This window comes from Puccinia triticina, chromosome 8A (assembly GCF_026914185.1).
Source record: "Puccinia triticina chromosome 8A, complete sequence".
Taxonomy (NCBI): domain Eukaryota; kingdom Fungi; phylum Basidiomycota; class Pucciniomycetes; order Pucciniales; family Pucciniaceae; genus Puccinia; species Puccinia triticina.
In genome coordinates this window covers 6,712,759-6,731,612 of record NC_070565.1, presented here as the reverse complement: position 1 = coordinate 6,731,612, position 18,854 = coordinate 6,712,759, and the positions used below count along the sequence as shown (strand labels likewise).

The 18,854-nt window shown below is 48.8% G+C and overlaps 4 protein-coding genes across 4 annotated transcripts; 2 read left to right on the top strand and 2 right to left on the bottom strand.

The window, feature by feature from the left end:
• Nucleotides 1-280: 280 nt before the first annotated feature.
• On the bottom strand, nucleotides 281-2,310 carry PtA15_8A743 (uncharacterized protein; the record flags this gene model as incomplete). Its single annotated transcript, XM_053172204.1, has 12 exons — nucleotides 281-306; nucleotides 374-431; nucleotides 521-657; nucleotides 740-758; nucleotides 839-1,097; nucleotides 1,195-1,268; nucleotides 1,373-1,484; nucleotides 1,611-1,683; nucleotides 1,761-1,780; nucleotides 1,858-1,974; nucleotides 2,034-2,140; nucleotides 2,200-2,310. The coding sequence occupies 12 exons, from the start codon at nucleotides 2,308-2,310 to the stop codon at nucleotides 281-283; spliced, it is 1,113 nt and encodes a 370-aa protein (XP_053023391.1).
• A 109-nt stretch (nucleotides 2,311-2,419) lies between these two features.
• PtA15_8A742 (uncharacterized protein) lies at nucleotides 2,420-2,820 on the top strand (the record flags this gene model as incomplete). Its single annotated transcript, XM_053172203.1, has 2 exons — nucleotides 2,420-2,609; nucleotides 2,678-2,820. 2 exons carry the CDS (start codon nucleotides 2,420-2,422, stop codon nucleotides 2,818-2,820), a joined length of 333 nt encoding a protein of 110 aa, XP_053023390.1.
• Nucleotides 2,821-3,056: 236 nt separating this feature from the next.
• Nucleotides 3,057-3,497, top strand: PtA15_8A741 (uncharacterized protein; the record flags this gene model as incomplete). The annotated part of the gene is made up of 2 exons (XM_053172202.1): nucleotides 3,057-3,115; nucleotides 3,215-3,497. The coding sequence occupies 2 exons, from the start codon at nucleotides 3,057-3,059 to the stop codon at nucleotides 3,495-3,497; spliced, it is 342 nt and encodes a 113-aa protein (XP_053023389.1).
• A 358-nt stretch (nucleotides 3,498-3,855) lies between these two features.
• PtA15_8A740 (uncharacterized protein) lies at nucleotides 3,856-5,830 on the bottom strand (the record flags this gene model as incomplete). The annotated part of the gene is made up of 4 exons (XM_053172201.1): nucleotides 3,856-3,901; nucleotides 4,004-5,437; nucleotides 5,537-5,607; nucleotides 5,720-5,830. 4 exons carry the CDS (start codon nucleotides 5,828-5,830, stop codon nucleotides 3,856-3,858), a joined length of 1,662 nt encoding a protein of 553 aa, XP_053023388.1.
• Between the last annotated feature and the right edge of the window lie 13,024 nt (nucleotides 5,831-18,854).

The window sequence follows — 18,854 nt, the reverse complement described above, 5'->3', positions numbered from 1 at the left end:
CCTTTCTTGTTTTTTACAGCACAACTTTCTGCCTCATTAATCGGCGTGAACTGGTTCTTAAGCGGTAAGAAAATGAATCACTTGGATTGACGAAAGTGATAATGAAGATTGTGATTGTACATCTTCACGCTAATTAGATCAAAACAGCTTTTGTACCCAGAGAGAATGGATCAATTGACTTGATTATGACAGAAATTTTATTGTGACTTTTGATTATCATTATTTTTCAAAAAACAGAGGTATCATCGAAGGTCGTGTGTGTGGCGGAGCATCAAATGTTCTAATCAACCTGATACATCGCCGGCCCTTAGAAAACAGACAAAGATTCCGATGAGCTGTTTATATGGAAGACGTATTTGAAAAGCAGACTGACCAGCAACGATATGTTTATTGAGCGCGGTGATATTCGACGGCGTGACGTGCAGATCAGTCTGCGTGCGTTCGAAGAAAGGTAAGCACAAGGAAGCCCCAAAGATAATTTAGGAAACAGATCATGAGCTAAATGAAGAGAGACACGCACATCGGTGAGGAGGACGAAGACGGTGCCGTTGATCACCGGGTAGTCTACCTGGCCGGGGAAAAGCACGCCGTAAGGCTGCACGGTCGTCGCGGAGTCCTCATCTACCTGCTCCAGCTTTGAATACGTCACATTGTATTCTTCGGGTCGGGGTCACCAGGTCAGTGAAACACCAGGGTAAATTTGATACGCTGTTTGTTTGTTTTTTTTCTAATCACTCACGAGAAGTCCAAGCTGCAAACTGCAGAAATCATAATATATGCTTAGTGGGATGATTAGATTAAGGAGATATCAGACGGAGAAGTGGACAGAATGACGGACCTTAGGGCGAGCCGATTTAGAGTGAGTGAGGGTCTTGTAATCGCCGTTGGGACCGACGACCTTACCGGGCTTCTCGAATCTGAACCTGACCTGGCGGCCGGGGAGGGAGAGGGATGTGCGGTTATGGGTGATTGCCGGCGGGCGGGGGTCGATCTGGAAGGGGTCTGGGTTGTTGAGGATCTCGAGGCGGGGAAATATGTCGAACTCGATGTACGGGTTCGTCCGTGGACAGCTGACTAGATACGGGTGGAGTAGCGTCCTGCTCGGCGCGCCGGTCCACAGCCTCGCTCGTTAGAGCTACCGTATCTTTTTGCTCTTCTTTGGAAAACCAAGTTATTTATAATAGGCTTGCTCACCATGCCCAGCTCTGCGGGATGCCAGCCACGTGGTAGATTGGCATGGGGAAGAGGCCTTCAAACTGTCTAAAGATCTAGTCATACGATGATACCGGATGAAGATTGCTCAGCTCGATCGGGATTTTTTTTTTTTCCTTCTAAGACTTTCTAGTATCATGGGGATCTTTATCCTGCATACCATCTGTTGTCGCGCCTCGGTCACGATCGACTGCAATAAGATCTGGGCCGAGTTCGGGTTTTGCAAGAAAGACAAGAATCCATAGACCCCGGATTCTCCCCACCTTGTCAATCTGGAAGGACCACATTTTTTTTGTGTTTGGAAAAGAACACGGCAGATCCGGCAACGCCAGCAAGGATATGGTTTGTGTCAGGTCAACTTTTATATCCGTGCAAGAGCTTGGAGTCCGGATACAAACTTTTGACAGAAATCAAGGAACTCCTTGACCGTCTTGAAAGGGTATTTATACTGGCACGGTTTGGCGGCTCGGGCTATGATGGTTTGGGCGGTGAAGCAGGACAGTCAGATGATCAGGTAGGATTGCCGTAATCACAGAGTGTGGACTGACGGCCGAGCATGTTGGACAAGCTTAAAACAAGAGGCAGAGCATGAAAGAGTGATAAGCAACGGTGTCTGTGATTTGTGAATTATGTTGTTATACTCACACCGTCGCATGGGAGACTTCCTGGTCAGCCATGAACTGGATCAAGTACCGGTCCTCGGCGTTCAAGCCGGCCTGCTCGAACTCCTTGGCCGAGAACTTGGCCAGGCCGTATCGGAACCTGCGTGCTCCTCGAGGTCAGCGCACAGATCGATGGTAATGTATTCTGGATGTACTCACAAATCGAGCTCGATCCATTCTTGGTTCAAGGCCAGGTTGACCGATTGGAAGTCGAACCTGGCTTTGATTTGGTAGCTCGGAAGTTTGGATTGGAGGTACGAGGAAGGCTGGATGTGGGATTGGGAGTCAGCTTAACTGTTCTTGAGCCGAGAGGGAGACGGCTGACTTGGGTGATGTTGAAGAGGTGGCTGGATTGGGGCGCGGGGGTGTAAGGGGGTGGTCTCTGGCATGATTGGTGGCAGAGCAGGCCGACGAGGATGAGGATGGGGAGCAGCATTATTGGAATATGGGGACAGCCTGTTGGGAATGGATGGCTGTCCGGTCGTCTTATATAAAACGGCGGCCGGCCATGGCCATTGGGCTGTTCGAGTGGTACAGCAGTGGCGATGGTGGATGGCCAAGAGGCTCTCCCAGATCTCCTGCTGGCCAGAACCCACACAGCAGCAGCCATCGGCCATCCTGAGGCTTCCCCATGCCCCATCTTGTCTCGGATAGGCCCATTCCCAATCTGGATAGAGTCAGCCGACCCTCCAGCCCAGCCAAATCCTCGCATCGATCATCGTCAGAGCGATTTCAGTCCGCGACCACTATCAGAGATCCCCAGATAGCTTCGGGCATTGTCTATCACTCTTTTTGTATTGTAGAAGGAACGGCCACCGCCCACACCCATCTGGAAAAAGGGGCCAGCCAAGGAAGCTGGGTAGAGCTTTGGTCCGACTGCGCCGGCTCTCTGCTGCGGGATCTGACCCCTTCCGACTCTCGGACGAGTCACGAGGCGGTGCGTTGACCGGGATGGAATCATGCTTGGTGTTGGTAGAGGAGCTCGGTTGATAGGATTGCTTGATCCTAAAAATTTTGTAAATGTTTCTTGCCTGCTGTTGATCAGAGCATCCGATCGTCAGCACAGAAGACGAGAAAATGATACTGGCCCCGGGACATTGACCACCCTCCGTCCGGGCCAACAACACCCGCAACCACATTCCTAGTTGGCCTTGACTGCAACACCCTTCAGCCGACCCCGCCATGTCATTGTCGGTTGAGCAGACTGGGCTGGGGGCCATCCCGCCAGACTGGCACGTCCTGTGAGTAGCGATGCCCTCAGCAGTACTGCCCCTCCTCGCTTCTCGGAGATCAATCATCAGCAGCAGACTGACCAATATCGTAAATAAATATGTATCCAGTTCACTCGAGCTGCCCGTGCCGACGGAGCATCAAGCTCAGATGATCCTCAAATCGATCGCGCCCGACAAGCCGGTCAAGTCACCCCACTTCATCCGTCGCTCGATCTCCATCAAACCCCATCCACCAGCACCTGCAACCGCCCAGCACCCGCCCACAACCACCTTCATCCAAATCACTATTGCTGCACTAACACTCCGACAGGCACGTGTCTCCATCGACCATCTTCTCAACGACCTCGAGCTCGTCATCGAGACCATGGCTGCCTTCTCCCCCTCCCCCTAATGTGTTTGTTGCCTATTCCAATCCGCTGCATCGTATTTCATTTACCAATGAAGAGTCCCGGACTCCCTGCTGCCCTTAACATACCTACTCTCCCCTTATTCTGCACTAGTGATCATGAGTATCACTCCAATAAAAAATAAAAAAATAGAAACAAAATGTGTCTAACAAGCCACCCACCCGAGAATACAAGAGAGAAATATTCCTATGTAAGCAAGTTGGGACAAAATAGGGCAAGGAAGGAATGGTCGGATTGATTCTCAACTACTTAGAAACCCAAGAAGAGCATGCAAAAACAAAGTAAATCATTACCATGGTCATTATCATCAATCAATCAAAAAAAAAAAAAAAAAAAAGAGCTCTATGTATCCAGTCCGATTCGGTCGAAAAAGATGGGTAAAAGTCCACTGTTGTATAGAAACCAAGCAGGAATTGAAGTGACGAAAGCAAAAGAGAAAATGAAAATCAGTTCCAGCATTAGTAATCATTAGGAATGGATCGATGCTGACCTAGACAGCATTCCGATCCCAACATAAACGATCAATCTCATCAGGACATCGACATCGTAATGTTTGGAGGGCGGGGCTGGAGGCAGTTTGGAGTCAAGGGTAGAGGGCTTCTGAGCGTCGACCAGGGGGTCGATTTCGATGGCGTTGGGCGTGCGGTTGTGGAGGGCAGGATGGAGGGCTTGGGCGGGATGGGCGACGGGCGAATCGGCCGGAGGAGATTCAGGCGCGAACCTGTTCCTGAGCGTGCGCGTCATGTTGGGCAGGTCGACGACGGAGGGGATCAGTCTGGCACTCAGGCCCGTCCGTCGACCCCGCTCTCGGAGCTCATCTCGGTACCGGCCATAGTCCTTCGTCGGCGCATAATGCTTCCGAGGGAGCTCGAGAAGCGGCGCAAACAGTCTGAAGAGCGGCGGGAGAAGACGGGAGAGGAGCTCCTTCATCAGGAACCGCCAGCCGAAGATGACCGCCAAGCCCAAGAACAACTTGATCAACGCTTGGGGGAAGCGTAATCCGGATAGGGCTGGGTCTTTCATCTGATGGAGGATGAGATCGTTGGCGATCCGGTGTCCGATCATCACTCCCACCGAGACAGCAACGAAGGCCGTGCTGTCCTCAAAACAGGGACAATCGTCTACCGGTTGTGGATGGGCAGCCGTGAGGATCAGACCGCAGACAATCAAAACGAGGGGGACTGATGCTTGCGTGCTCGTCGCCCATCGTTCGACAACTTCACCAAAGACTCGATGGATCGTCCATGCGAAAACGCCGATCGTCCAGCCGCAGGCCACATCCTGGATCGAATGCATCCCGCAGTATACCCTCCCAAAGACCAACAAGAATCCATAGAGGATCAGGCCAAGAAAGAGAGCCAACTGCTGGACGATCGACTGGACATGAAGGGCGTATTGGAGTCCCATGAGAAACGTGGATGCAGAAATGGCAGAATGACTGGACGGGAATCCGTATTCGGAAGCGTGATTGCTGATAGCGAGTCTTTGGATCGGGGGCGAATAGGGGCGAGGAATACAGAACAGATCCTTGAGGATCCCGGTGAAGTAGACGGACATGCCGAGGATATATACTTGGGAGCGTCCGAAGTGGTGGTCGCCGAGCCAGAAGATCAGGGGTAAGGCGAGGATGAAGAACTGGTGAGAGCCGAGCCACGAGGAATGGACCATCAGTCGATCGAGCGGGCCGGAGCGGTAGCTACGCTGGATCGACTCTAGAATCGTCATCTCCTTGTTCAGTGTCACTAACAACGCCGACCGGATCTTGAACCGCCAGGGTGACAACTGAGAACGGTAGACGTGATCTGGCTGGAGGCCGACTGGGCCCGATGAGCTCGGTGGACTACTGACATGGGCGGGTTGGCTGCGGAGCTTGGTGGATGATGCTACTGAAGAAGAGCGATTGCCGGGGGATGGGCTGAGTGGACTGAGTGGGTTGTTAATTTAGATGAGTCGCAATGATGTCGAATGATGCCAAAAATGATGCACTCAAAAAAAAAATGAATAGGTACGCGGCTCAACTGACGAGTGTGATTGGTTGAGGCCGTCTTTAGACGAATCTGTCCGTTTCAATTGATCACCAGTAGCTAATTTTTCCTGGAAAAAAAAAACAGAAAAGGAGAAATCGACCATCAATAAGCAAGAAAAAAGAACCAAAATGATCAGCCACAAAAAAACTCGAGATGGTGAGTACACGGATGGTACGGACATTGATGATTGTCGAAGCCAGCTCTCCCGGGGGGCCAAGTGGGCCACCATGTTCAGAAGTTTTCACGTTGTTGATTGGTTGGCTTGAGGAGCGATTGGTTGGGTCTGGCATTTGATAGTTGTAGGCACATCCACGGGGTCCACGAGGCAACAATCCGACGTAATATTTCGCTGCTTGCTAGAAGTTTGCAGTCAAACGTGGTCGATTCCGGGTCGAAAACCTCTACTCGAAACACGCACGGATGAGGAGGGTAGTAATGCTGTTGGAGGTGATGGCTTTGGGAGGAAATTGGTGGGAGTCGGTGTACGCTGTATCTTGAGCACCTGGTGAAAATACGATACGAATCCTGTCAATCGGCAAACGGAGGACCACGTCACTTCATCAGTCCATACACATAATGTCACAAAAGAAAAACATGAACAACAAACACATGAAAGTTGAGATGATCGAGATTGGAGAGCTGGGCTGAGACGGCGATTGATCGAGGTGTTCACGCTGGTGGTTTGATCCGTATGTAACAGGTCTCCTCTCGTCCTGATATCCTTGTTGGGGTGAGTGTGTTGTGCTTCGAGTGTCTGCGTAGGTCTGCGTGGTCGTCTCTGGGGAGAGAACGTACACAGGGTCTCACTTCAGGGCTGGCTGTATGCGGCAGATTATTTAAGCCACACCCCGCACTCCGCGCTCTCAGATTGACCACGCGCGGGCAGTTGGGGATAGATTATGCTACACCACCGCTCAAATCTAAATTCAGATTTGTGTTGGCCCCGAACTTATATAACCAGTCCCTCCCCTGCCTGAGGCTTTGCCGGAGGGACTTGCACCGTATCAGGAATTCTTGGAGCAATATTTTGAGTTTTGGTGGTACTCAACTTTGAGTGCCCAGAACTGAACCTAGATGATTTGCTACCAATTCAAAAATATCTACATATAATAGGCCTACATCTTGTCTTTCTACTGATACAATTTGGGACCATTGCCTCCTGGTCTTCATGCTAATTTTATTTTTTGAAAACTTTGCAAAACATGATTTCCCAGGTTCGGAGCGGATCACAAAACAACCAAACCGGTGACGGTGTGTGTTTGCCAGATGTGATACAATGTGATATGAGCATGTGCACCCTTCTTTTTTCAGTTTCTCTCTGCCTCAATCAGTTCTCAGAATGGGTGAGGCTTTGGTGTTGAGGGGAACTTGGGTGACATGAAGACTAAGTGAGAGATGACAAGATGTCAAGGACATAGTCCAGGAGCATTGAGTCAATGTATAATGATCATTCAGTAAAGTGAAAGAGAAAAAAACTGAGACAGGGACTGGAATACATAAGATGGTACATGATATGGGCCAGCTTGTGGGTGTATGGAGTAGAAGCATACAACTCTGTAAGAATATGATACACTATCTTAAAATTTGGTGCTCTGTAACAAATGTGTCTGGGCCTATTGATCCCAGTGGTATGCTGGAGTTATTTTAATTTGATTGCAAATTTTCCAAATATTTTCATCACAAATTTTGAGTAGCAATGTAAATGATTCAAAAGAAATCAAAATTTGGGGAATGTGGAAGTGCTTCAGGAAAAATTGGTCTCAAGATTTCAGAGTGAGAGTTGCGTGAGTGATGACAAATATAATGAAATCCAGGGAAATATATCCAAAAGTCTCACACAGGAATTCCTGATAGGGCATAAGTCCCTCCTGCAAAGCCTCAGGCAGGACTTAGTTAAGTTTGCGTTGGCCTGGCTGTGAGGTCAAAAAGCAGTCTGGTTTGACCTGCCTGCCTGCCACAAGCTTGACTAGGCCTGCACAGATGGGGAGCCAGAGAAATCAGGGGAGCTGTCCATACCAGTGGAGGCCTATGTATTATTTTGATGTGAGCACGTGATGAGTTTTTGGATTTGAGCCAAAAACCTGTTTTTTTGACTTCATCCTCCTGTAACCGCTTTGTTGCTTTTATTGACTTATTTACTTTTCTTGGCCGTAAAGGCCTGCTTCTTGTCTTTCTTTTGATGTTCTTCAGTTTTTTTACCACTCCTCATTACTTTCATAATGATATTTGGAAAGTATGAATTTTCTGTTTGAGGACTTGTTTTTGGCATGCACAGGTTGCTCAAACCGCTCTTTTGAGCATAAAAAGGTTCAGAATTAGATATTAGAAGATCTGTATAAAATCAGAAGGTCATGTACTCACTCTGAGTTTGGGTTGGATCCACTTGGATTATGGTATTCAAAATTGCATATTTCACTATTTGCATAAAATCATAAAATCAATTTTGGCTGGGAGATGTCAGCGTGCATAAAACTTTAAGTGACATCTCCCAGCCAAAATTGCAGTTTATGATTTCATGTAAAAAAATCTTATGCAATTTTGAATACCATAGATGAACAGGAAGATACAGCTCTTTCAAAAACCCTGAGCAAACATCCTCAAAGTTTTGAGAAAACTGTGTGACTGCAAGGTGGAGTTTTCTGCCACCAAAAGGGTGGAACTTCATCAACCCAGTTTGCCGTCCTAAGGCAGAAGTCTCCCCTGTGGGGACTTTGCTTCACAAACAAACCAGCTACGCTTTGCTGGCTGGCGCCCCCTGCAGCAGCAGACTTGTGTTAAGTTTGCTCCTGCCACAAATTTGACTGAGGAGGCAGGTTAAAACCAGGGATTCAAACACTGCCAACAAATTGTGTTGGCATGAAAGTTGGGTCAGCTGAGTGTCATCAACGGTGCAACAAATACAATACATGTATTTCTTTATGGCATGTATGGTATTTTTTGCATAGCATATAAATTTTTTATCCAATACAATACAACATATTTATTGCATAATTTATTGCCCTCCCCAAATGTAATATCTTGCGGATTGGGATGGTCAATGCATTTTTTGTGGAATGTATTGTATTGCATTGGGTGTACAATGCAATATATATGCCTATACAATACATGTATTGCATTCTTTGCACTGTTGGTGTCATGGCCCACCCAGCTGGCCACATTGGGTCCTAGTTAATTTTAGCTACATTAATTCAAGCCTGTAGGAAACCTTGTACCATTTTAACTTTTTCTCTTCATTCAACAACTTGATTCTCATCATCATACTGATCAATGATATCTTGTGTATCAGGTTTGTCTTTCACTTTCTATCATCACATCTTTTTCCTCACTTCAACACTGGGTTGCTACGCTAACCATAGCGGTTAGCGTAGCGTAGCGCAGCGCAAATGCGCTATTTTTTAGCGTAGCGTTAGCGCAATTGCACGCATATGCGCTAACGCTACGCGCACGCGGTGCGCAGCTATTTTAGCTGATAGCGCAGCGTTAGCGCAGATGCGCGCAATTGCGCTAACGCTACGAATGCAGGGCGCAAAAGAGCGCGCGCTACGCTGCGCTACAGCGCCTTTAGCGGGAAAAAAGGGCTTTTTTTCCACTAAAAGCGCTGTAGCGCAGCGCAGCGTAGCGACTGTAGCGGCGCGCTAACGCTAACAAAGATTTGGCGCGCTGTTAGCGCCGCTGAAAATTAGCGCAGCGTAGCGGCGCTAACAGCGCGCTAACGCTATGCAAAATAGATGGGCGCTTTTTGCCGCTACGCTAACGCGTAGCGCTGAAATAGCGTAGCGTAGCGTAGCAACCCAGTGTTGCTCACTTGCAGTTTTTTTCTTAGTTTGGATCTTTGTTTTTCTTGCTTTTTGTAGTCCAAGATTTTTTGGCTCAAGTCACAAGACTACAAGTATTGCTTGTCTAAAAGGTGTGCTTGAAGTAATTGATTCAATTACTTGGTTCTAATCATGAGTTTTTCAGGTGGATATTTGTTTGCCTTGCTTTTTGTGCTTGATCTGTTGGCTCACAATTATTGCTTGTCTTAAAAGAAAAAATAAATTAAAATCTTGCTAGTCAAAGCCCAACGTGAACCGGGCTATTAAATATTTTCCAAAACTGTGATCATTTAATGAAATAAAATTTATAAATTTCTTGATTTTCCAAATACTTTTTATTTTGTGGTATTCATTATTCTACAGTCATTTTACCCACCCATGTCCAATCCGCATGACTTCAAGTCTGTTGGATGGGCTTATGGAAGGAGCTTTTGGGGGTTCAGAAATATCTGTCAAGTGACTGTACATAAGGGAGTTTTAAAATTGAAATTTGCCTTTCCCGGACCTTGTGCAGGTCCAATTTCAAGGAAATTTTTCACTTCCAAAAACATGGGGGCTCTATAAGTTTGAATTCCCCCAAATTGAAAAAAAAACTCCTGATCTTGCACTCAGGAGTTGCCAACATGGAGAATCTTGGGCAAGTCCAGACCCAACCAGCCATGAAGTGTTCAATGTTGTGTTACTCTAAGGCCAGTACAGACCCCACAGGCCATTGAGCTGATGACCCGTTCTGAGTGTGTTTACTGGCTCACACTTGATGACCAGTATGTGCCAACTTCAGTGCCGGCCCTTTGGGAGAGAAGTGTCAAACAGGTGTTCCATGTGTGATTGGGGATGGGTGAAAACACCTTTGAGGGAATTTTTCTGACCTTTTTCCTGCTCCTGGACCTTATCTGCTACTGCTGAAAGTAGCCGGTCACCACTTTTTATCCAACCCAAAAAGTGGTAGTGCAATGGGTGGGGCTAATTTCAGCGCAGCGCAGCGGCCACCAAAAGCGCAGCGCTGCACTTTCTGCAGGAAAGCAATTACTTCTATTAGAGCTCCATGCCCAAAACAGTGTAACCGCTGCACTTTGCTGAAAAAATCAGTCATTCAGCCCAGCACGGCAGGGGACCAGTATGCGGCCAGCCCAAATAGCGGTAGTGCCGCAGGACCACTACTGCGCTACTGCTGAAAGTAGTGGGTCCCTGCTTCTTCTCCAACCCAAAAAGCAGTAGCACAGCGGGTGGGGCCGCTACTTTGAGCGCAGCAAAGCAGACACCAAAACTGCTGCGCTGCACTTTCTGCAGCGCAGCGGTTGCACTTTTGGCACATACCATCTCAACCCCAATACTCCCCCTCTTACCTTGGGTACAGTATTCAAGCTCATGGGTACTACTCAGTCTAAGATTAAGTAAAAATTAGCCACACCTATTTAATAGAGATGGCATATGGCACCCGGGTGCGGGTACCCCCCTGTTTTTTTACAAATTCCTCACACCCGCACCCGCACCCGGCACCCGCCCTGGGAGGTACCTGGGTGCAGAGGGGGAGGTACCCGGGTGCCAGGCACAGGTACCTAGGTACCCGGGTATCACCTTTGATGGCCGGCTGACCGGTCATCAAGAGGTTTTATCCTCTTTGATGGCCGGCTGTCCGGTCATCAAGAGTTTTTATCCCTTTTGATGACCGGTCAGCTGGTCATCAAGAGGTTGTATCCCTTTCGATGATATTGAGGCACAGCTCGGAGCTGCGGACCTGGATCATCTAGGTTAGGGTTAGATGATGATACAGCAGAGATGTATATAGTTCAAACACTTCCGCCCCCACGTTGTTTTCTCCATTCATCTCATTACTCATATTATCATCCTCGTAACTCATTCCATTCTCACTCCGCGGTCCTCCAGGTATGCCTCATATATTCCTCTCATTGTCTTTCCTCACTTGTTTCTCACCACACTCCACTTGATTGTCCCTTAGGTGTGCCTCCACCATCTCCGCTGTCTCTGTTCGTCGTGTCACTCACACAGCATCGTCGCTGTTATAGGTTAGTATCGCTGCTTTGTTTTCTCCATTCATCTCATTACTCATATTATCATCCTTGTAACTCATTCCATTCTCACTCCGCGGTCCTCCAGGTGTGCCTCCACCATCTCCGCTGTCTCTGTTCGTCGTGTCACTCACACAGCATCGTCGCTGTTATAGGTGTGCCTCCACCATCTCCGCTGTCTCTGTTCGTCGTGTCACTCACACAGCATCGTCGCTGTTATAGGTTCCTCCAGGTCCCCCACTTTGGTGTCCATTAGATGAGTCATGACCGGTCAGCCGGTCATTGAGAGTGTAGCCTCTTCGATGACCGGCTGACCGGTCATTGAGAGGTTTTATCCTCCTTATGGCCGGTCAGCGGCTCATCAAGAGGTTGTATCCCTTTCAATGACCGGCAGTCGGTCATCAAGAGGTATTGAAGCAGGGCTCTTCAGATGACAGAGGCTCAGCGGAATAGACGCGCGCTCAGATGAGGAAAACTAGCTATGTCTAGGATTCCGACTAAAAAAAGGAACTGGGGAAGAAAACCCTACGACTAAAGAGAGGCCACTTTATATAGTGGCCTCGAGAATGAAACAAAATAACAACTGCCCTGAATACAGGGGCACAAAAAAAATCTACAGCCGTACAGGACAGACCCCTGCGGCTGTATCAAGATGGAAGGAAACGAGGTGCTTAGCCTATCTCCGGTCCTAGACCGAACTAGGCGAGGGAGGCGGGTGACGCCTCCTGCGTCTTGCCTCTGGAACGGGTGGTAACCCGTCCAACAACTGTAGCCCGGCTACAGTATCCTCTTCAATGACCGGCTGACTGGCGGGTACCCGTCCAGGTACCCGCCGTCCTTCCCACCAGAATTCTGGACACCGGCACCCGCCGGCGGGTACCTGTAGGGCCAAACGGGTACCCGGCAACGAGTAACCGTTTGCCATCTCTACTATTTAAGTGTGACAGCTTCTCATAGTACTCATCATTGTAACCAATCATTGATTCAGAGCACATTCCTCTGTTGACCACCCTGAAGGAGTCATCAAGAGAAACAGGTTCCCAGATCCTCTTTCAAAATTTCCTCCTCATCCTCCCTCAACCATGACAACTGTTCTGAAAATCTAACACCCCTCAGTTATGCAACCAACACTCATGGCCCCTGGGCAATCATATATTGTCAGCTACCTAACAGCGCCAGCACAGGCGGCGCAGTATCTGACAGAGCCGCGGGCAATTGCGGCTCATAGAGACCTTTCACTAGGTGATATGTATGTGGATCACCACTGCGCAACCGCAGCAGGTGATCGACAGATCTACGTAGTATAAGTAATGAGGAATCCTCCGAGTGCGGAGATTCCTCAGATTTAGATATACCACGCCCGCCGAGATTGTAGTCTTCGAAACCGTTCGAACACTGCGATTGGGGCTATTATCCATCTCGTTTCCTTTCATATTCATTCGACTTCAACTCCGCCGCTCGACCTCGCCGATACCGGGTAAGTCGAGCTCTCCCTTTTCTCTCTTCCTTCACTAGTTCCTCGGGAGTCTATCGAGACTCCGGTTGACAGGTAGTCAACAGCCCCTCCATAGGGAGGCGTGGTTTCAGTCCTCCCGCAGAGTCGGTCGAGTTGAGATCCGACGTGAGCGTCGTGACTGCTGTTTTCAGCTGAGTTTATTCAGAGCGTTGTCACTTAAGAGACACGCCCTGACATTTGGGGGCCTCATCGCGTGCTTACCCCGAGATAGTTTATCTCATTAAGTTCAACCTTATCGTTCCGCTATCTGCAGTATACAGGCAATTAACCCCTGCATACTATCTCACCTTCACCCCGGATTTTCTTGGGTGAAAATCTTACAGTGTTCCGACCGATCATAGCGGTACACTTCCTCAGTAGTCCATTCTACTTCCCTTTCTAACCATCTCTTCTCCTCAAGACACATACCGAACCTTAGTGAAGTCTGACGCCAATACCGTCTTTTGTCTGGTTACCTTCTAGGGTCGCACACAGGGCTCTAAGGACGAATACCGTTGCGAAAGTCGATCGGCCGATCTGATCAATAGGTTTATAAGCTAGTAAGCTGTTCCTTACAGCTATTTCTTCTGTATCGAATCTCTATTCCTTATATAAAGTCTCATTCCTCTCAAACTCTGATCCTCTTTTCCTTATACTTCTTGCTAGTGGCGTCCAGGCAGACATTGCTACACAGCTTTTTCCAGCCAGACCGCCCGAGCGTCCCTCAAACGTCTAGGACGGATCAAACTAGACGTAACTCAGCGCCTCCAGACAACGGAGTGGCGGACCTGTTCGACAGCCTGTTTCGTCGCACAGGAAATACAGCCAATAATCGTCCAGCTGCGACAGGTGCTACAGCCAGTACTAGCCCAGCCGTTCCAAATTGAGCGAAGCAGGCCGGCACATCCTCTGCCACGCTCATAGACCCGGCTCTAGCTAGTCCAAACATCAACTCAGCAATCGATCCGGTGTTATCCGGCCCCACTCGTAGGACTCACCCAGTAGTAGGCCGTCTGATCGCAGATATTAGGTCGAGAGATTCTGTGGCGAGCGAAGGAGCGTCAACAGTTGATATCCAACAACGTTTGACTAGACCGGGACCGTCTACGATTGGAGTGGAACGGATCCTGACTGGAGACGATAGAGCCGAGACCATTACCGGGGATAACAACTCGGTTCGTAGACCAGCCTCAGACTCTGGCTCTAGTATTGAGATCACAGGTACCGGTTAGTAGTCCGTATTTGTCATGACTCCTCCTAAGAAAACAGAACCTAAAATTGGTTCCCAATCTTCATCCACTAGGTCAGCAAAACCGCCGCTCGTTCCCCCTGGGGAATTTAAGTGCGGAGGAAATAAGACTAAACTTCAACCCGACGACAGCAATACTCCTGCAATCTCACCTGAATTTCAGGAGGGGATACTTGGAGGCGCAGGCGGGGAACAATCAAGAGGCGATGGCTCTCTTGTTGGATCAGGCGGTGGCGAGTCACAGCAGCCTCGAGAGGCTGATCGGCAGGGATCGTTTGTTGTCCATAGCGGAGGGATGGAACCCGCACACACTTCGACGTCCCCGCGCTCAACACCAGCCGCCGAACCGTCGCACAGCCAATCAACCCCGAGATCAACATCGGCACCAGGAGTACGAGCGACCGGCGGCGAATCAGCAGAGAACGCAAGCGGCGGCTCAAGAACCGGAGGAGCAAGGGCAGCCTGGTCGGAACAGAAGGATGCGGCGAAGCTCGAACTTCAGGCAATCGATTTACGACGAGGTCTTCCGAGTGGGCCGAACCCTCCAAGGGAGCTACCAGTCGATCGAGCAATCCAGATCGCGAAACCAAGGGAACTGGAACCGCTAACGCTAGCAGATGCCAGCAGACTTTTGAGCAAAATGTTCAGCGAGATCGAACAGGTAGTGGATGGTAATAGCAAACAAGCTATGTGTTGTACTGAGTCTTTCCGTGCGGCTCTTTCGAAGTATATGCAGAAGGACCTTACTACCCCTATGGCGAACAACTTTCATTTAATCAAAGATGTGCTGAATGAAAACTTTAAATCGGTTAAATTCTCATGATTGAACGGACTTTCCTCTATTTGTACTAACTTGCCTACCTCAGTTGGTAATATTAAGAAAGATATTGATCATTTAAATGATAAGTTGGTAAAATTGCAATTGCCTTCAAAGTTGGAGTCCCCAGTCAATCAAGATGAGATTGCAGCTTTAGAAAGCAGATTAAGAGAGTGCATACAAACCTCCTGCAATCTGTCTACGGCGAAAATTGTGAGCATGGACCATAGTGACCCCAAACTGATAAGCGAGGTGCAGGAGCTCAGCGCTCGAGTATTTCAGCTTGAGCAAAAGCTGTCCCAGCGAGTGGATCAGCAAAAGAGGAATACAGAAGCTGTTAATCCGGACATGATTGCAAAAGAGCTAGCCAATCAGTTGCAAGATCGGTTCGCAACTCTAGAGCTAAAACTGATCGGTGAGATCCGCAAATTGCGCACCTCTTCGGGTGAGTCACAAGCCAGCGGAGAAGTAGAGCAAAAGCTGGAGGAGCATAGCGAGAATCAAAGACTGGACTTTCTCAATCTTAACGACAAAATAGACCGTATGATGAGCCAATACCGAGCCGAAGGAGCCAGATTAAGGGAAGAGATTGCTGGGTTATCCGCAACGGTTCATACCCTTGGAAAGCGGGGAGAAGACTTTCCTCAAGCACCTCCACATAATTCTCCAGCCCATAGCCAGCGCACTGACTTCCCCCTCGGAGCAGGAGGCGCGGATTATGAGCTAAAAAAGCGGCTCAATAACGCCATAGCAAAAGCCGATTGGCCGACGTTCTCCGGCGACGGCAAATATGACCATTTGAAGTTTGTGAACTGGATTGACACGGCTAGGAAAGATGGCCAGGTTGACGACGAAGCTGTAGTATTGAAGCTTCTCAATATGTTCACAGGTTCAGCGCTTGGTTGGTACAAGACAATGAGGTTGACCAACAAAGGGCGAAATTGGGCGTTTTGGCGAGCAGAAATCTGTAAGAAGTTCGGCACGTCCGCTTGGAAGAGAAAGAAACAGACCGCATTTGACCTAGACAGATTTATACCGGGCGAGACTGCTCCGTCGCAGTGGGTTACACGTCAGTATCAACGGCTGAAGTGTTTCGCACCTGCAATAGATCAGGAATCTATTAACTTTAAGCTTCTGAGTCTGATGGACGGCGAAGTGGAGTACGCCGCGAAAAGCGCCATGAAGGGTCCGGAGGCAGACCTCAGTGAGTTTATCAATATCTTGGAGGACATCGTTGAGAAAACTCGCATTGGGAGGCGGCGAGTTCCGGCCAGAACAGGCGCACAAACAGGTGGGAAACCGTCTAATCACTCCACAGATAAGTCGAAGGAAGCCCCTGCGGAAATTAAGTGTTACACTTGTAAGCTTACTGGGCACACTTCCCGGACGTGCCCAAAGAATGTCAACGCAGTAGACAAAGACGATTCTCTTACAGAGGCCGGAAGTGAGCCTGATACTAGTGAGCCAATTATTGGAGCCATCACGGGTAGCTTGGACACTGTTCCAGCGCGTAATAATTTGGTCCGGATGAAATGCTGCGATGAAGACTGTTTAGTCCTGCTGGATAGCGGGGCGGTGAGGTCAGTGGTGGGCAAAGATTACTTGGCTAGATTTTGCCCGGGTTGGAAGAACTTTATCTTACCAATGAAACCAGGTAGGTTCAACAGCGCCTCAGGGACTCTGATTCCCCTGGGGGTGGTCAATATTAAGCTGTTTATGGATACGATTAAGCTGGTGATGAGGTTCGTTGTTATGGAAAACATGCCTGCAAAGTATTTTATAGTCGGAAATGACTATTTAGCTAAGTATCAGATCTCGTTGTTGAACGAAGACGCGCGCCGGTTCACGATAGGGAAGCGAATTTTCAACTTTGATGAGTCCATTAATGCGGTATCAATCCAAGACAACGGTCAGCTGCCTTTTAAGGATGAAGTTGGCCGTGACGCCAAGATTAACCCTTCCTTGCTGGCTGCGCAGGAAGCGGAGCTACTGCAGGTTTTGGGTGAGTTCAAGGGAGCGTTCGCAACGGCAGATCAGCCTTTTGGTGCAATTAGAGGGCACGAGGTGAAAATTACGCTGACAGTGGAAAAGCCATATCCGCCGGCTCTCCGCAAGCCGCCGTACCCGGCGAGTCCCAGGAACAGGGAAGCTATAGAGCAGCATATTTCAATGTTAATGAAAATGGGTATTTTACGGAAAGTTGGCTCGAATGAAGGGGTGGACATAACTACCCCAGTGATTATTGCTTGGAATAATGGCAAGTCCCGGTTGGTAGGGGACTTTCGAGCGCTTAACACGTACACCACGCCAGATCGGTACCCTATGCCAAAGATTACGGAGTCGCTGACCAAACTGCACGGAGCCAAGTTTATCACTTGTATGGACGTTTTAAAGGGCTTCCATCAGAACCAAGTGGAAAAAGAAAGCCGTCAGTTCCTCAGGATTATATCACATATGGGGATTCACGAATACCTTTGCATGCCATTTGGGATAAAGAATGCACCTTCGCATTTTCAACGGATGATGGACTCCGAGTTCAGGAGGGAACTGAGTGAGATGTGGTTGATCATCTACATCGATGATATTATTATATTCACCGAGACTTGGGAGGATCACGTACAGAAGCTAGGGATAGTCCTGGGTCGAGTCCAGCGGATGAATATGAAAATCTCACTGACCAAATGTTCCTTTGCGTTTTCGGAGCTCAAGGCGTTAGGGCACATTGTGAACGGGCTGTCCTTGGCGGTAGATCAAAACCGGGTAGCAGCCGTCTTGCTGAAGCCGATACCGAGTACCATCAAAGAACTCCAGTCCTTTTTGGGTTTTGCAGGGTACTATCGGTTGCACATCAAAGATTTTAATCTGATGGCCTCGTGTTTGTACAAGATATGCAGTCCAAATGTTGGCTTTGAAATGACTCAAGAGAGGGTTGAAGCGTACAAAGCGCTTAGGGTAGCTCTAACTACGGCGCCATTGTTGTTCCATCCAGACCCAAAGAGGCCCTTTAGGCTATATGTGGATGCGTGTATGGAAGGGTTAGGCGCTGCGCTACACCAGATCCAAATGATCAATGGGCAAGAGATAGAAGGTCCTATATGTTTTATATCGAGACAGCTGAAGGATTCCGAGAAAAAATACGGCGCTTCGCAGCTGGAGTGTCTATGCCTGGTGTGGGCGTTGGAAAAGCTCTATTATTACTTAGACGGTTGCGTGTTTGAAGTTATTACAGATTGTATAGCGTTGAAATCCTTGCTCAACATGAAGACGCCGAGCCATCACATGATGAGGTGGCAGATTTCCATACAGGAATGGAGGGGATCTATGACCATAGTGCATCGGGACGGCCTCATTCATAAAAATGCGGACGGGCTTTCCAGGTGGGCGTTGCCGAACGACCAGGACAATCCTGCGGCAGATGAGGAGGAGGTTGTGCGAGAGATACCTATCATGGCAATTACTATCGTTGGCCTAGCGGTTGAATTCTGGGACTCAGTGGAGGCGAGCTATGAGAGCAATAAGAACACAGCCGCCCTGATAGCAATCTTGCGCTCGAAACACGCACAACCCGACCTCATTAACCAGCTGGAGGAACCATGGAAGGCGAATTTTCTGGCTGGGCGATTTGTTCTACTGGACGGATTGTTGTACCACCGAGCAGCAAACCAATGCGCAATAGTTTTGGTCGACAACGATCATATTAACACTGTGCTGCACGAATGCCATGACAACGTCGCGGCCGGCCATTTCTCTAAAGAAAGAACCATTGAGCGCCTTCGTGTTCTGGCATGGTGGCCAGGATGGTCCTCTAGGGTGGAGGAGTATTGTGGCAGCTGCGATAGGTGTCAGAAAGCTAACCGGCCTACAGGAAAGCGGTTTGGACTGTTACAAACCATCGAAGAGCCAAAGGA